The following is a 14,572-nucleotide window of genomic DNA, read 5'->3' as shown; positions in this document are numbered from 1 at the left end:
TTATCGGAAAAGAACATCATTGTTATCACACAGATATATGCAGTCACTATTAATGTTTACAATCTCTCCAACACCCTGTAGCAGGTTTAGTGCCGATCAGCAACAAGTATGACCGAAATATCAGCCAGCAGGCATCATTTAATGTCTTGCTTATATAGATATGTTTTGCATTTGTTTTTACACTTAACTATACATTGCTGAATGCATTGTGGATATTAGAATATTATCTCTGTGCCGATATAACGAACATTCGGAGCTTCAGTCATAAAACATTTCAGCTCATACAGCAGAGAGACGAAGAGACCCAACAGAAGGTATAGGACAACGGAGGTACTGCCAGCGGTGAGAGTAGCTTTGTTCAGCAAAGTGAAGGCAGAAAAAGTCCTAACACCCCCAATTTAAGAGACCGTCTAAAACACAGATGTTGTGATACACTGTCTTGCGTACATAATTAGCACCCCTACATTGAGTTATTTTGGATAGACCCACTATGTGTGTAGAAGGAATGCCAGTTCATTTCATCAAGGAGAGCATTATTTGAGTAGCCCCCAATGTGTGCTAGAAGTCATCCGGCTGTTGGTAGATGAGAGCTGTATGGTTGGATCTTATAATATTTGGCCATTCGTGTGTTGCGGGATTACCATGTGTACAGCCACCTAAAGCAGAGTTGGATTCCTATCTGCAATATGTGAAGATATCTAGCCTTGTGCCGATAGGCTTACTAGCAAAACAAATCAATTTGACAAAAATGTGAATAGCTTAGAAGACTCAAAAATGCTGAAACTTCACACATGGCATCCAGCCTATTCAGTCGACCGGATCACTACAGCTTATTAGTTCGGTCAGAAGATGGCCAAGCACGCACAGGCTTCTTGTGGTCATTTACCAGCCACCATCTTCTGCCATTCTGGTAAATGATCTTAACAGGATCGTTATCGAGCATTAGGTGTCGTTTTTGGCCTACATATGCTGTACTATCACTGAATGTTTGGGCATCTTAAATCGAGACAGAGGAATACTTAAAGACCAAGCACAAGGAAAGTGACACAGGTTGACCTCGGTCTACCATGACCTTGTTCTTACCCCAGAAGAGGTTATACATGCGATAAACAACAAAACAAAAAAGCTAATCAGATCAGTAAATACTAGGTTTAATTTTAAAACACCGTTGGTCAAGTATTGGCAGAGAACTTACCGAGTTAATGCAACCCAACTCTTTGTTTAAGAGCCAAGGCAAGGACAGTTTCCCTTCACCTCTGTAGCAGGACTGAATGCGTTCCTTAATTTTATCCTTGATTTTCCCCAAGGTGAAGAGACAGAGAACAGATTCTTTGGGTGGTTTGACTCTATTTTTCTGCCCCTGCGAGAAGACCGTGAAAAGAATGTCTTCCCTTTCGGAGATGCCCAACTCTTTGGCCAGACGTTTACCAGGCTTGCTCAGGTAGGCATCCTGTATAAGGCGATATTCCACACCGTCTTTCATGCAACCAATGGGGAACTCCACATAAGAATAGAACTTTGGATCGTCAACACACAGCCGGACAATTTTGGAAGTAAAGAACTGTTCTCCTGTGGAATCTGGTGAAGTCAACTGTGTGTCCAACTGTAAGGTCAAGTAGTAGACAAACTGCTCGCTGTTGAAGCTGTATACATAGTATATATCAAAGGTGGGGAACTTGGACAACGTGTCCGATGGGATCTTGAGCTGTGAAGACACAAACTCATCCTGGTAGACAAAGCCAAACATCTCTGCATTCTCTTCGCTGGACAACAGTTTCCGACTAGAGAGAGTTGGAAAATATTCCGACTTCCCGTCGATGGGTGTGCCAACAAAAAGTTTGTTCTGCCCATTGGGAACCTCAATAATGACTCCAGACATGGTCCCAGATTCGTTAACACTGGAGAGGTAGTGCTCCTTACGATGGTGGGGTTCTCCCAGTTTGAAGAGGTCACCGAGACGCAGAAACTGGCAGATGCCTTGAGAGGCACTACCGCAGGCTATAAGCCGGTCCAAAGAGTAGTCCACTAGCAGCAGCTTGTTAACATTATTAGTTGCGACGAGGCCATGTGGGCATGACTGGACACTTGGCGGTGGGTAACACTTTTCATTGTCCTCCACAGGTCCGGTAACATGGACACGTAAGAGTGTCAAGTTGCTGGACAGTTTGAAAATCCTGTTGATGGCCCCCAAATACACTTCCCCAGTTTTATTGTGCACCACAAGATGAGTCAAGCTCCAATCACTCCCCGCAAAAGTTCTAAACAGCTTAGGGGATCCATCCCCAGGAAGAATCCAGGAGACCCCGAAAAATAGAAGGGTCCATAAATGGAAAGGAAGAGGCTTGCTAGCTTGAATCCACATTTTCAAGAATATAATAATAATAATAATAATAATAATAATAATTATAGCACTCAAATATATACCAAAGAAATAAATTAAAGGAGTTGGGAATTGGGTAAAAGTTGGAGTTATGTTTCAAAGTAGACTTCTGCTAAAATCCTCATTTAGGGCATGGTTCGAAAATTCAGCCGGAGTATATCTGCAAAAAGAAAAAAGAAAAAACAGTTAGCATATATAGCGGGTTTTTATAGTAATTGAAAGAATTGTGCTTTACAAAGTTGATTATCAGCTAACTAAACATGCCTTAATCATGTGACTAGCTTCTGACAAAATGATAGGCTGCTTTGTGAGAAATATTGGTTCACAAAGGCCGCCCACGTAACCTCAGTCAAAGAACCAATATAGCAGCTACCACTGTTTTTCATCAGCAGAAATAAATAGATACATAGAATTATATGTTCATAAATAAATAGCATCACGATATATTGAATATTTCTTAAAAAATAAAACAAGGTACAAATAAACCCATTTATAGTGTCTTGTCCCTTTAAGAAGACCCAGTTTCTTGGATTGCAAGTTAAAACCCAATGAATTTGGACTAGAGGTTATTTCCAGGGGGGAAAAAATTAAGCAAACAAAAGTGTCACTGTCCTGTGTTATTGATGTCCTGTCACAAGATTCTGTGACATTTCAATTATGGATCCGCTCGCAAGTAGAAGCGTAGGCTGGCTGCAGAACAGGCCTCCACAGATCTTACGACCTGCACTAAGTTGTAGAAACTCTTTTAGGGCATGCTGGGACTTGTACAGCAGATGGAGATCTACAAACTGCCCGCCTTGGATTTACGCCCTCATTCTAATCAGACTAGCATTGACCCAAAATATAGGACATTTATTTGATTTTTACCATCAAGTAACTTAATTTAACTGATCTCTCATCCTCTTTGTGTCAACCTAGATGTTTCATTTTTAAGAACGGAGTCTTCACTCCGCCTTAATGGCTAAAATTAAAATATCATTGCCTCAATCACAAAATAAACGATATGAATTGGATGTAGAATTTATGAGGGAGTTAAGAATTCTGTGAATTACATTTGAAATATTAAATCATATGAAGCAGACTGTAACTCTCCGGAAAGTGAAGTATTTTAATACCAAATCATTCGCCTACCAGCGTCGCTCAGTCGCGTAGCGCAGGTAGAGAGAATGATTAAAGACATAGGATGTACGTGCAGAAATTAACAACTTCCTATCACTTAGTGGGCTCATTAACTGGGAAAATGTGGGAATGCCCAAAAATAAACCTAGAGATTATAAGCAAACATTGGCGCAGAATAATTGCATAGGGTCAGAAGACAGTCACTTAAATCTGCAGCACAGAAGAAGACCGGTTCAAATAGCATTAGTATGTGCTTATTTTCTGCCATAAGGAAGCAGAAAAGCAAAAGCACAAGACATTGCAAATATTGTGAATACATGAGCTATTCAGGGGTGAAATTTGCAAACGAAATAAAAAATAAAGTTGTATGTGATTCCATTTCACCAACATCTCCCTATTCTTTTTTTTTATGGAAAATAATGAACTTAGCACAAAAAATGTGTGGAGAACGGCATACTGTACACGATTAATATTTCACAGTTTAAACCATTAGCTGTCTACAGCCCAGCAATCCTGATTTATATGAAACACAAAAAAGAAAACTCAGTAGAGCCCTCGTCACCCTCCCGGGCTGTCTCATAGTGATGGTTCAGTTCTGGGAGAGGCAGAAATAAGAATGTGTCACTTGTCAAAGAGCGAGACGTGGCATTGAGAGACAGCAGCCTGCAGGCAAGTATAGACAGGCTGTGTACCGGGGACTAACACAGGCAATTATAGGAGGAACTGCAGAAAGCTAAACCCAGCTCCCAGCTAATCAATTGTGCAGTCCACTCAGAGGCTGTGTGTGGGGAAGGAACAGGGCAGCAAAGCAGCCGTACAAAACAGAGAAGCAGGATGCCCATTTATCATCATCAGCAGCAGCTATTTATATAGCGCTACTAATTCCGCAGCGCTGTACAGAGAACTCAACTCACATCAGTCCCTGCCCCATTAGAGCTTACAGTTTAAAATCCCTAACACACACACACACACACACACACACACACACACACACACACACACACACACACACACACAAACTAGGGTTAATTTGATAGCAGCCAAATAACCTACTAGTATGTTTTTGGAATTTGGGGGGGAAACTGGAGCACCCGGAGTTAACCCGAGCACCCGGAGTTAACCCACGCAAACAAGGGGAGAACATACAAACTCCACACAGATAAGGCCATGGTCGGGAATCGAACTCATAACCCCAGTGCTGTGAGGCAGAAGTACTAACCACTAAGCCACCGTGCTGCCCCAATTATAAATTAAAAATCAAGGACTGCAAACTGATTTTAAATACTGAGAGGGAGAAAGATAGGCAGTGGAAGTGAGAGAGAGCAGAGACAAAGGTGTGTGCGGGGGGGGGGGGGGGGAGAGAGAGCAGAGACAAAGGTGGGGGGGGGAGAGCAGAGACAAAGGTGGGGGGGGGGGGAGAGACAAAGGTGGGGGGGGGGGAGAGCAGAGACAAAGGTGGGGGGGGGGGGGGGGAGAGCAGAGACAAAGGTGGGGGGGGGGGGGGGGGAGAGCAGAGACAAAGGTGGGGGGGGGGGGGGGGGAGAGCAGAGACAAAGGTGGGGGGGGGGGGGGAGAGCAGAGACAAAGGTGGGGGGGGGGGAGGGAGAGCAGAGACAAAGGTGGGGGGGGGGGGAGGGAGAGCAGAGACAAAGGTGGGGGGGGGGGAGGGAGAGCAGAGACAAAGGTGGGGGGGGGAGAGCAGAGACAAAGGTGGGGGGGGGGGAGAGCAGAGACAAAGGTGGGGGGGGGGGAGAGCAGAGACAAAGGTGGGGGGGGGGGAGAGCAGAGACAAAGGTGGGGGGGGAGAGCAGAGACAAAGGTGGGGGGGGGAGAGCAGAGACAAAGGTGGGGGGGGGGGAGCAGAGACAAAGGTGGGGGGGGGGGGGGGAGAGCAGAGACAAAGGTGGGGGGGGGAGGAGAGCAGAGACAAAGGTGGGGGGGGGAGAGCAGAGACAAAGGTGGGGGGGGGGAGAGCAGAGACAAAGGTGGGGGGGGAGAGCAGAGACAAAGGTGGGGGGGGAGAGCAGAGACAAAGGTGGGGGGGGAGAGCAGAGACAAAGGTGGGGGGGGGGAGAGCAGAGACAAAGGTGGGGGGGGGAGAGCAGAGACAAAGGTGGGGGGGGAGAGCAGAGACAAAGGTGGGGGGGGAGAGCAGAGACAAAGGTGGGGGGGGGGAGAGCAGAGACAAAGGTGGGGGGGGGGGAGAGCAGAGACAAAGGTGGGGGGGGGGGAGAGCAGAGACAAAGGTGGGGGGGGGAGAGCAGAGACAAAGGTGGGGGGGGGGGAGAGCAGAGACAAAGGTGGGGGGGGGGAGAGCAGAGACAAAGGTGGGGGGGGGAGAGCAGAGACAAAGGTGGGGGGGGGGAGAGCAGAGACAAAGGTGGGGGGGGGGAGAGCAGAGACAAAGGTGGGGGGGGGAGAGCAGAGACAAAGGTGGGGAGCAGAGACAAAGGTGGGGGGGGGAGAGCAGAGACAAAGGTGGTGGGGGGGAGAAAGAGCAGAGGCAAAGGTGGTGGGGGGGGAGAAAGAGCAGAGGCAAAGGTGGTGGGGGGGGGGAGAAAGAGCAGAGGCAAAGGTGGTGGGGGGGAGAAAGAGCAGAGACAAAGGTGGTGGGGGGGGGGAGAAAGAGCAGAGACAAAGGTGGTGGGGGGAGGAGAAAGAGCAGAGACAAAGGTGGTGGGGGGGGGGGGGAGAAAGAGCAGAGACAAAGGTGGTGGGGGGGAGAAAGAGCAGAGACAAAGGTGGTGGGGGGGGAGAAAGAGCAGAGACAAAGGTGGGGGGGGAGAAAGAGCAGAGACAAAGGTGGGGGGGGAGAAAGAGCAGAGACAAAGGTGGGGGGGGGGAGAAAGAGCAGAGACAAAGGTGGGGGGGGGAGAAAGAGCAGAGACAAAGGTGGGGGGGGGGAGAAAGAGCAGAGACAAAGGTGGGGGGGGGAGAAAGAGCAGAGACAAAGGTGGGGGGGAGGAGAGAGCAGAGTAAGAGATGGAGGGGGGGTTGGGGGGTACTGCCCAGGCCTGTCTGTGTGTGCAGCGAGGAGTCACAAACCTGGTGTGGCTCCGTCCCCTCTGGAGACTATGGAGGGGGCCCCAAGGAGTTGCTGTAGAGGGGCCTAAAATTTCTCTTGGCTGCCCTGCACACAATAGAGACAGCCATTCAATCAACTGATTATGTTGCCTAGTGAATAAGCTGCATTCTGATTAATTTTAGTAAATCACCCCAATCAACTCCGCGCTCATGTTTTCATCCTGTTTGTTTCCCTATTTCTTTGTAATAAAAAAACAACAAAAAGCACTATATATATATAAAAAAAAACAAAAAAAACACAAACTAGAAATCCAAAAAGAAACTCCAATTCCCAGAATGCTCTGCATAAGAAATTGCAATCAATCAATATAGTACCTATGCTACACTCGCCCAGTATCACAAGAACTGGCTATTGGCATTTTTACAGAGCTATCAAAAGGTCGCTCAGAATTATTATTTGAAAGCTGGCGTCCTTATCATCTCAGCCATAGAGTGTTTGTACGCCGAACTGACATCAGCAGAAAATGACAGATGCAAAGCTTAAATCACATTTCATAACCAGCATCCATTAAACTGATTTCCTGAAAGTCCTGTCAGCCAATTAAACACCCAGAAATTCTCTGGCGCTCTACCCTCGGACAAATATTATTTGTAAAAAAGAAAAAAAAAAACCCAACAAGAACTATACAGTTGTTTGTGCATAGATTTAATTATTAAAATGTAATTTTGTTTGCAGAATTGTGAACAAGATCTGTGATTAGAAAACAATCAGCTCTATAAAAAAAAAAAAAGGAAGCCTCGTTTAACAAAGGATTATTTGTGCGGTGGTGGTTTGGAGTCCTCCGTAACCACTCATTTCCTGCATTAGGGCTTATTTTGGGTCAGCCAAGGTCACGATTACAACCTAAATCCACAGAATCTCCTTCTCATGCAGGCAAACATTTTAATCACACTTCTAGTGCAGGGGAAAAAAAACAATGGATAGGATGAAAACCAAAAATAAATCCATACAAATATACAGGGGCATGAATAGAATCACTCGCTGCTTGCAGTTCATTTCCATTCCAAATCCTAAATAAGTCATAAAGTAATGCCATGGAAAGGAGTCACAAAAAGCCATAATGCTAACGCTCGTTGGGGCAAATTTTGCATTGTTTTATGATCTTATTTCAATCCCAGTAGTCGATTTGGGACCACGCGCTACAGTATCGATGTATTTTTCTTTGCACTCCAAACAGTCAGGATGTCAAGGTTTTAATTAATGCCCCAACTTTGCCCAAAACTAAGACTCACCCTTACCGCAAATCTATAGAGGATGAGAAGTAGCCTGAAAACATAATTAGTCTTAATTTATGAAAAAGAATCTTGCTGTAATAGTGCAAAAGGCGCTGTAACCAATAGCAACCAGATTATCTCATTGCTTTCGTTTTCTGTATTGAAGAAGAAAGAAACGTCTGCCTGGTTGCCACCTTTAAACAGTTTCTCATGCGCCAGTGTTTAGAGACGTCATTCAAATTATTCGGCTTTCCTAGAGAATCGGGGAAATGGCGTTTCAGCCTGACCTTGGGACATCAACTCAGACCTTGGCCAAGGGAAACAAACCAGTACAATAAAAAGGAAGATAATTCCTGGTCAAGTGCTCCGGAAAAGCCTCCATTTCCTGCTTATCCGGGATCAACATGCAAAGAGATCACTCGGCTGAGTCCGTTGCAATTTAACTGAAAAGGTTTCAGCTGGCTGCTGAACGCCGTTAGGGCAGTAGGCCGCAAATGACGCGCCAACCAGGTCAACGGCAAAGTAAAGCAAGTATGAAAGGTACATTTAATTGGGACTAAACTGCAAAACAATCAAAGACACTTACGGTATTTTAAACACATGCAAGAGGAATTGATGCCTTTGAAAGTAGGAAATGGTTGGGAAACTTGTGTAATAATGGAAATACTGTGCTGAAGATGAGGACTGGTCAGGGGGTTTGGAAAGTCTTTGCTGTAACAGACACTGGTGCGATCGACAGTTTAATGACAGAAGACAGATTTAGGCACTTTCATGGAAATATGGCAGCGTTCAGTCAGCAACTTCTGAATCTTTTTGTGACAACTAAAGAAAAAGGTAAGACCGTGCAGTTCACCCATCTCACCATTAAAGCAAATGGAGGAGGGTCATGGACACCCTCTTGGTCACAGTGGGTCCACTACAGCCAGAGCCGTAACTTAATATTTTAGAGCCTGGGACGAGAAAGAAAAAAGGTCACCCCCGTAGCCCTCCCTTTTTACTAAATGAACCTAAAATATTCGCACAGCCCTGGTCACAATCATTGCCAACGCCTGAACTAGAGTCCTTTAAAATAGTTACCCTTTGGGATTTGCACACAGGCGACTAAACTTCCAGCATCCCGCTCAACAAAGCACAAACTAAATTAAAACCAATGTTATATATGCTTTATGTAGCCACATGGGAGAAAAGGGGAAAAATGGGGTAGCTTTCATAATGCAGAACTGTATTCTATCACGTATATCACACCTTGATGGGTTAGGTACGCTTTACCGATGTCCACTACTCCGACATGGAGAAGCCCTACAAAGAAAATCCGAAATGATGAAAAAAAAAATCGATTGGAAAATAAACCGACTTATCTTCAACCCGACGTTGGAGATCTCCAATGGGAGCACGATGCTGACAGCAAGTGATTCCAATTGGAGAAGTGTTTGGCACTGCAGGCTGAAGTCATCGCGACGTCTGTCAATAAAAATTTAAAGGAGGTTAAGTGTTTAAACACTTAACCTTAGGGGTCCCAACATTGCCGCTTTAAATTTCTATTGACAGATGTCGCAATGACGTCAATCTGCAGTGCCGAACACTTCTCCAATTGGAATCACTTGCTGTCAGCATGGTGATCCCATCGGAGATCTCCAGCGTCGGGTTGAAGGTAAGTCTTGTTTCTTTTCCAATCGGTTTTTCATCATTTCGTATTTTCATTGTAGGGCTTCTCCTTGTCGGAATAGTGGGAATCGTAAAAACGATTACCACCACACTTTGATACAAAAACATTCCATGCATATGTCTTACTCACCTGTCTGGATAACGAAGTATTCAAGCTTATTGGGGCATGTGGGGCAGTTCTGTTCTATGCTAGAAGATAAAATAAGTCTATTTAGCTGAAGCTCTGTTCTGTTGCAGTTATTGGCTCCTGGGCAGAGCCGGGAGACACCTCTGTGAGAGAACACACAGCGCTCACACAGAGACAAGTGCAGTAATTTCACCGCCACACCCTGTGAGAAACTCTGCAGGCCACAGATTCATACCAACGATAGGATAGTTACATCATTAGACTGGATCCGGTATTTTAATTACTATTTTTAAAATATCCACAGCCTGTAGCGGTGAGAGCTACCTAAACATACCTTTGGCAGTACTGCGATTTAGTTTTTTTTTTTTAGGTCAGCCCTTAAGATCAATCTTAAAAATCACTATGCTAGTAGGTTAATTAGCTTCTGACTAAATTAACCCGTGTGCGTCTGGTAGGAATATAGATTGTAAGCTCCACTGGTGCAGGATCTGAAGTGAATGATTAAATGTTCTCTGTGTAATATGTAGGCACTATACAAATAAAAACTAACACAAATTACTAAAGCTGACTGCTGATATTCTTACATTCCTTGACAGATGTGTTTTGTACAACCTCTGCCGGGGATTTGTTTCAAGAATCTACTACTCTCATCGCATAGAAAGACATTTCATTAGCCTTACACCAACCAGGGATGGGCATGTCCGGTGTTGGATAAGGGGCATTAATCGATACCCTTTCACTGCTGGTTAAAAGGGGCGCGGGGAATATTTGCTTGTTCAACTGCTCCCTATAATTTCAGCCGCTCGTATGCATTGGCAAGATGATGAAAATGCAAAACTCCAGCTGTTAAATCATCTCACAACAAGCACAGCTGGGAGAGAGCAACACACCAATGTATCTCTCACAATAGGAGCAAGTTGCAAGGTTATTACTTCATTGCCACTTTTGTCTGCAGCGATACCCTCGCCATCCGTCTATTCAGCCCTATCAAGGGACTATTGATCAAGCGCCGTCCCCGCTCATTAGCGGCAAGGAACAGACACTCCGATTGGAAATCTAATTAATACTTCTGCAGCCACGGGACGTCGCGTTAATGACCGATTCTTCATTAATAACACTGGAGAACTGCAAGGAAAATTGTGCTTTTAAAATCATTAAGACGACCTTAAAAGGATGGCTGGGGACGTGGAGGTTAAATATTGACAGGAAGAGCGAATCCTGCACTAAGGAGTCTTAAAAAGGGTGAAACAGGCTGTCTCAGAGTTGATATTTGATGTTAGCAAAAGCCTGTGTCGCTGTCTATAAACCAAGTGGGTGTTGCATGCATTGAATCCAAATAGCTACCAGCAAAACGTCATTACCCAGAAGCCCATTCTCCTCGGAAAGGGAGAAAGAGGGAGAGAATAAAGCAGGACAGGAGTAGACAAAAAGTAGTATTATGGTGCACAAAACCCTACAGCCAGATAGAAATAGCCCTGAAAAATTTATTGCGGGCGCTAGAGTTTTAGATGCAACATAAATTGGAAGTTTTGCGTTCCAACAGCATCACCAGTGAAGAAAATTATATATTGTTGCAAGGTATATTGCTTTTACATATACACTTGTTATTTGTAATTTCCTAGTAAGCTTGCTGCATTGTCATGAATGGCTGCCTCCACCATCTGTAGGCAATCGGTGCACTTTTAGGATGTGGTTGACATTCCTGAACGTTGTTCTACTGATCAGAAGAGGTGTTCCTGTTTATGTTTTGCGATTCCGACAGGAGAGTTATACAGAGGGCGGCAGATTCATTGCTTAATATTGCAGCAGAGATTGCAGAGACAAAAAACAGAAAACAGCAAGGGGACTTCAAATAAGTAATGTCAACCAGTAGGAGCAGAGAATTATGGGTACAACAAGCAGTCATTTGGTTTGATATGTTGCACTTTCAACATCCCAGCTGACATCGGAGAGGTAATCGTCAGCGGGAAGACGGAGCGAGGACATTTTCACAAGTATAAGGAGCGGCAAAGTCATTTCTCTACATTTGTGTTGCCATCCATTTAATTTGGCCTTTCACGTGAAAGGGATTTTTTTTTTTTTTTAACTATAAAAAAAAACAGAAGCTAGCGGTCTTTGATGAGCTTGCAGAATGGCAGAACATCGGTGTAAAGAGGACCTATTACTCGTTCCTTTTACAAGACCTTCCCCATACACAAGAATCTATTACTGAATAAAAATGGATTCCCCCGAGCGACTGCGGCTTTGAAGATTTTTTTTCCTCTTTCCCTGAAAACTCCCTTTAATGTCTCAAATGTTATATTCTATTCAGTCCTATGCACACCGTTAAAAGGAAATTTAGCCTAGGCAAAGACCCTTTACAAATACATGAACTGTTTCTTGGACATTAAAAAGATCAAATAAATGATCTTTATTTTAATTCTGCTGTTAAAAGTGCTAACTTTACTTAAAAAATAAATCTTCAAAAATAACAATTTTAAACAGAATCTGTCATTTACCTTTACACAATGGAAGCAGACATATGGTAGTTTGACCCATTATTCACGAGAATGAAATCTAACAAACTCCCTAAGAACCAGTGAAAGCAAAAATTCAATGACAAAACAAACTCAAACAAAACAGGTGTATTTTTTTTTTTTTTTTTTAACAACAAATGTTAAGCAGGCTTTAATAAGCATGTTGGTATTTACCATTTTCCCTTGCCCTTTTTTTTTTTTTTTTTTAAATACTGGACTACCATGGCAACCACAGTCACGTTGCACATGATGGAGTGAGCAGAGAGACTTTGGAACGCCCCTCTGAGGTCTGCACTATATCCTACTTCTTCCTCCTCTGCCATCACATGACATGCTACAGTCTGTGTAGCAGACAGACTGTCTGACAGCCATTTTTGTTGCCAACCAGAAATCTTTTGAAAAATATTTAACGATTTGTAGGAGGATAACTAAAAAATCCTAGCGACATGACAGGCTGAATTGTTATTTACTAAGAGAGACTAATTCCCAACTAATGTGCAAACCCTGAATTCCTGAAATGCATCCACAGCCGCTATCATTTTATGCAAATGAGAGCGACTAAACAGATTCAGCAGAGAGCCAATAGTGCCAAGTTCCAGGATTCTATTTTGTATAATTATTTTCACATAAGTCTCTCCACAAGCAGAACACACTTCTGAATAATTCCGTTTACAAGGAATTCCGAATTACGTCCCCATCGAAGGCTTTCCAGAATCAAAAATATAAGAAAACAAAAGAGAAAAATGTTAAAACTAGCATTAGTTGCTAATTCTTACTAATGCATGTAAAGCTTTGTTCATTATTTAGGGATTAGTATTATAGAAAATAAGGCATTAACCCTCACTAAGAGGCCCACCGAGTGGGTGGGCTGGTGAGAAATACCATCACATACAGGGCATCATGTGTCACAGCAAGATATTTGGCCTAAGGTGCAAATCTGAGACACCGATCTAGACAGTTATAGATGGTCATGTAATTGATACACGTGTTGTCTTGCAAGTTACACATTCCAGGTGATCACATAAACCGCATGAGTGTTTCACTAACCAACGGGTCTCATCTTGCTAACACAGGGTTAAAAAGGGTCCAAAAGGACCCCACCCCCTGTCAATATTGTCCGTTCAACCAATGAGCAGTTCTGAAACCTGAATGACTAACGAGAGAGATCCGAACTAAAGTGAACTTCAGAATTCTGTCACTCCTAGGTGCAAGTAGCAGGGAATGGGCATTGAAACAAAGAATATTTAGGAATATTAGACGGCACCAAAGAAAACACGCAGTACGATAAGACCTTTGTGTAGCTTACGTAGGTAAAAATACGATTATCTTTGTTACAGACACCGTTAAATAAATGCACTTGGACAGGCATAGAGTTAAAAGTAAGATCTTCACACCCTATCACTGTGAGTATGTGGAGCGATGGAAAGAACACTTTAATAATGAATGTTGACGACAGGCACGCAGACTCGGAATACACCTCAAATTAGCAGAGACAGGGAGAAATGCAGACGGGAGGGGGGGGGGGGGCATCACAAGAGCACCAGAGTGGTGCTAAATATTTCATATTACCAGCAAAGCACAGCCATTATTTCACAAAAATCTCTTCCCCAGGAGAGTCTGTAGACTGCGCACAGGTTCGCTTACTGCCCTGGGACTTAAGTACGGAGCCGTAGTTTCTGGCACATGACCATTCGTCGAGGCAAACTTTTGCACTAGAACAAGGGCCTGGCAGGAATAATAACTAAAATTCAGGATGCACCAACTTTATTGTATTCTGCCAACGGAGTACAAGCTAGCGAAACAGTTTCAGGTACTTTCCCACATCTGCATAGTACACCTGCTTCAGGACAACAGCTGATGCATACCAATCACCCGCACGCGGTAAAGGTGGTCACCTTGTGGCCTGACCTAATACTCAGTCTATAACATCATTAGGAACCAGTGACGTTACTGAAGCATAAGGAAAAAATGGCTCAAGCCTCAGTGAGGTCACTAGCTCGTAATAAACTGACTGGTTGCGTTTTCAACAATATTGGTTGACCCCACAAAATGGCTGCCCTCACCAAATTACTTGGAATTTCCTGGTATTTTGGTCGTTGATCATGGGAATCCGCTCTTTCCATAAGGGTTACCATGGCACTTTTTGAAAAAGGGTTCACTCTGGGTAGGTAACAGGTACACTTAAATAATATGGAAGGGGGAGGAGTGGTTTATATCTCTATGGGGCCAGAACCTGACTAGATGTCAGGAACTTCCTCGCACAAATATTAGTAAAATACATTTTTATAGCATTAGTTAACAGTGCACTGTTATTATTATTTTTTTATTTATAAGGCGCCACAGATTCCATAGCACCGGATACAGAAGCAAGTAACAAATAGATGAGGTAATACATGTCAGCAGCACAGTTGAGTGTGAGTTATTCAAATGCTTGACTCACACGGAGCGCAGCAAAAGATGTGACAG

At 43.9% G+C, this 14,572-nt stretch overlaps 1 protein-coding gene and 1 long non-coding RNA gene across 2 annotated transcripts in view; one reads left to right on the top strand and one right to left on the bottom strand.

Annotated features, from left to right (window-relative positions):
* LOC142099786 (uncharacterized) overlaps positions 1 to 14,572 on the top strand; it is a 365,154-nt gene that overhangs the window by 303,349 nt on the left and 47,233 nt on the right. The gene's annotated exons all lie outside the window — the stretch shown is intronic.
* Positions 1 to 14,572, bottom strand: part of LOC142099965 (plexin-A1-like) — a 42,912-nt gene that overhangs the window by 12,768 nt on the left and 15,572 nt on the right. Inside the window, exon 2 of the mRNA XM_075183975.1 lies at positions 1,196 to 2,540. Within this exon, the coding sequence (XP_075040076.1) occupies positions 1,196 to 2,362 (1,167 nt within the window). The 5' untranslated portion in view covers positions 2,363 to 2,540. The remainder of the gene's footprint in view (positions 1 to 1,195; positions 2,541 to 14,572) is intronic.

The sequence above is a fragment of the Mixophyes fleayi genome, chromosome 8 (assembly GCF_038048845.1).
Source record: "Mixophyes fleayi isolate aMixFle1 chromosome 8, aMixFle1.hap1, whole genome shotgun sequence".
NCBI lineage: Eukaryota > Metazoa > Chordata > Amphibia > Anura > Limnodynastidae > Mixophyes > Mixophyes fleayi.
Note: the sequence above shows the minus strand (reverse complement) of the source record. Positions and strands in the feature narration are given on the sequence as shown.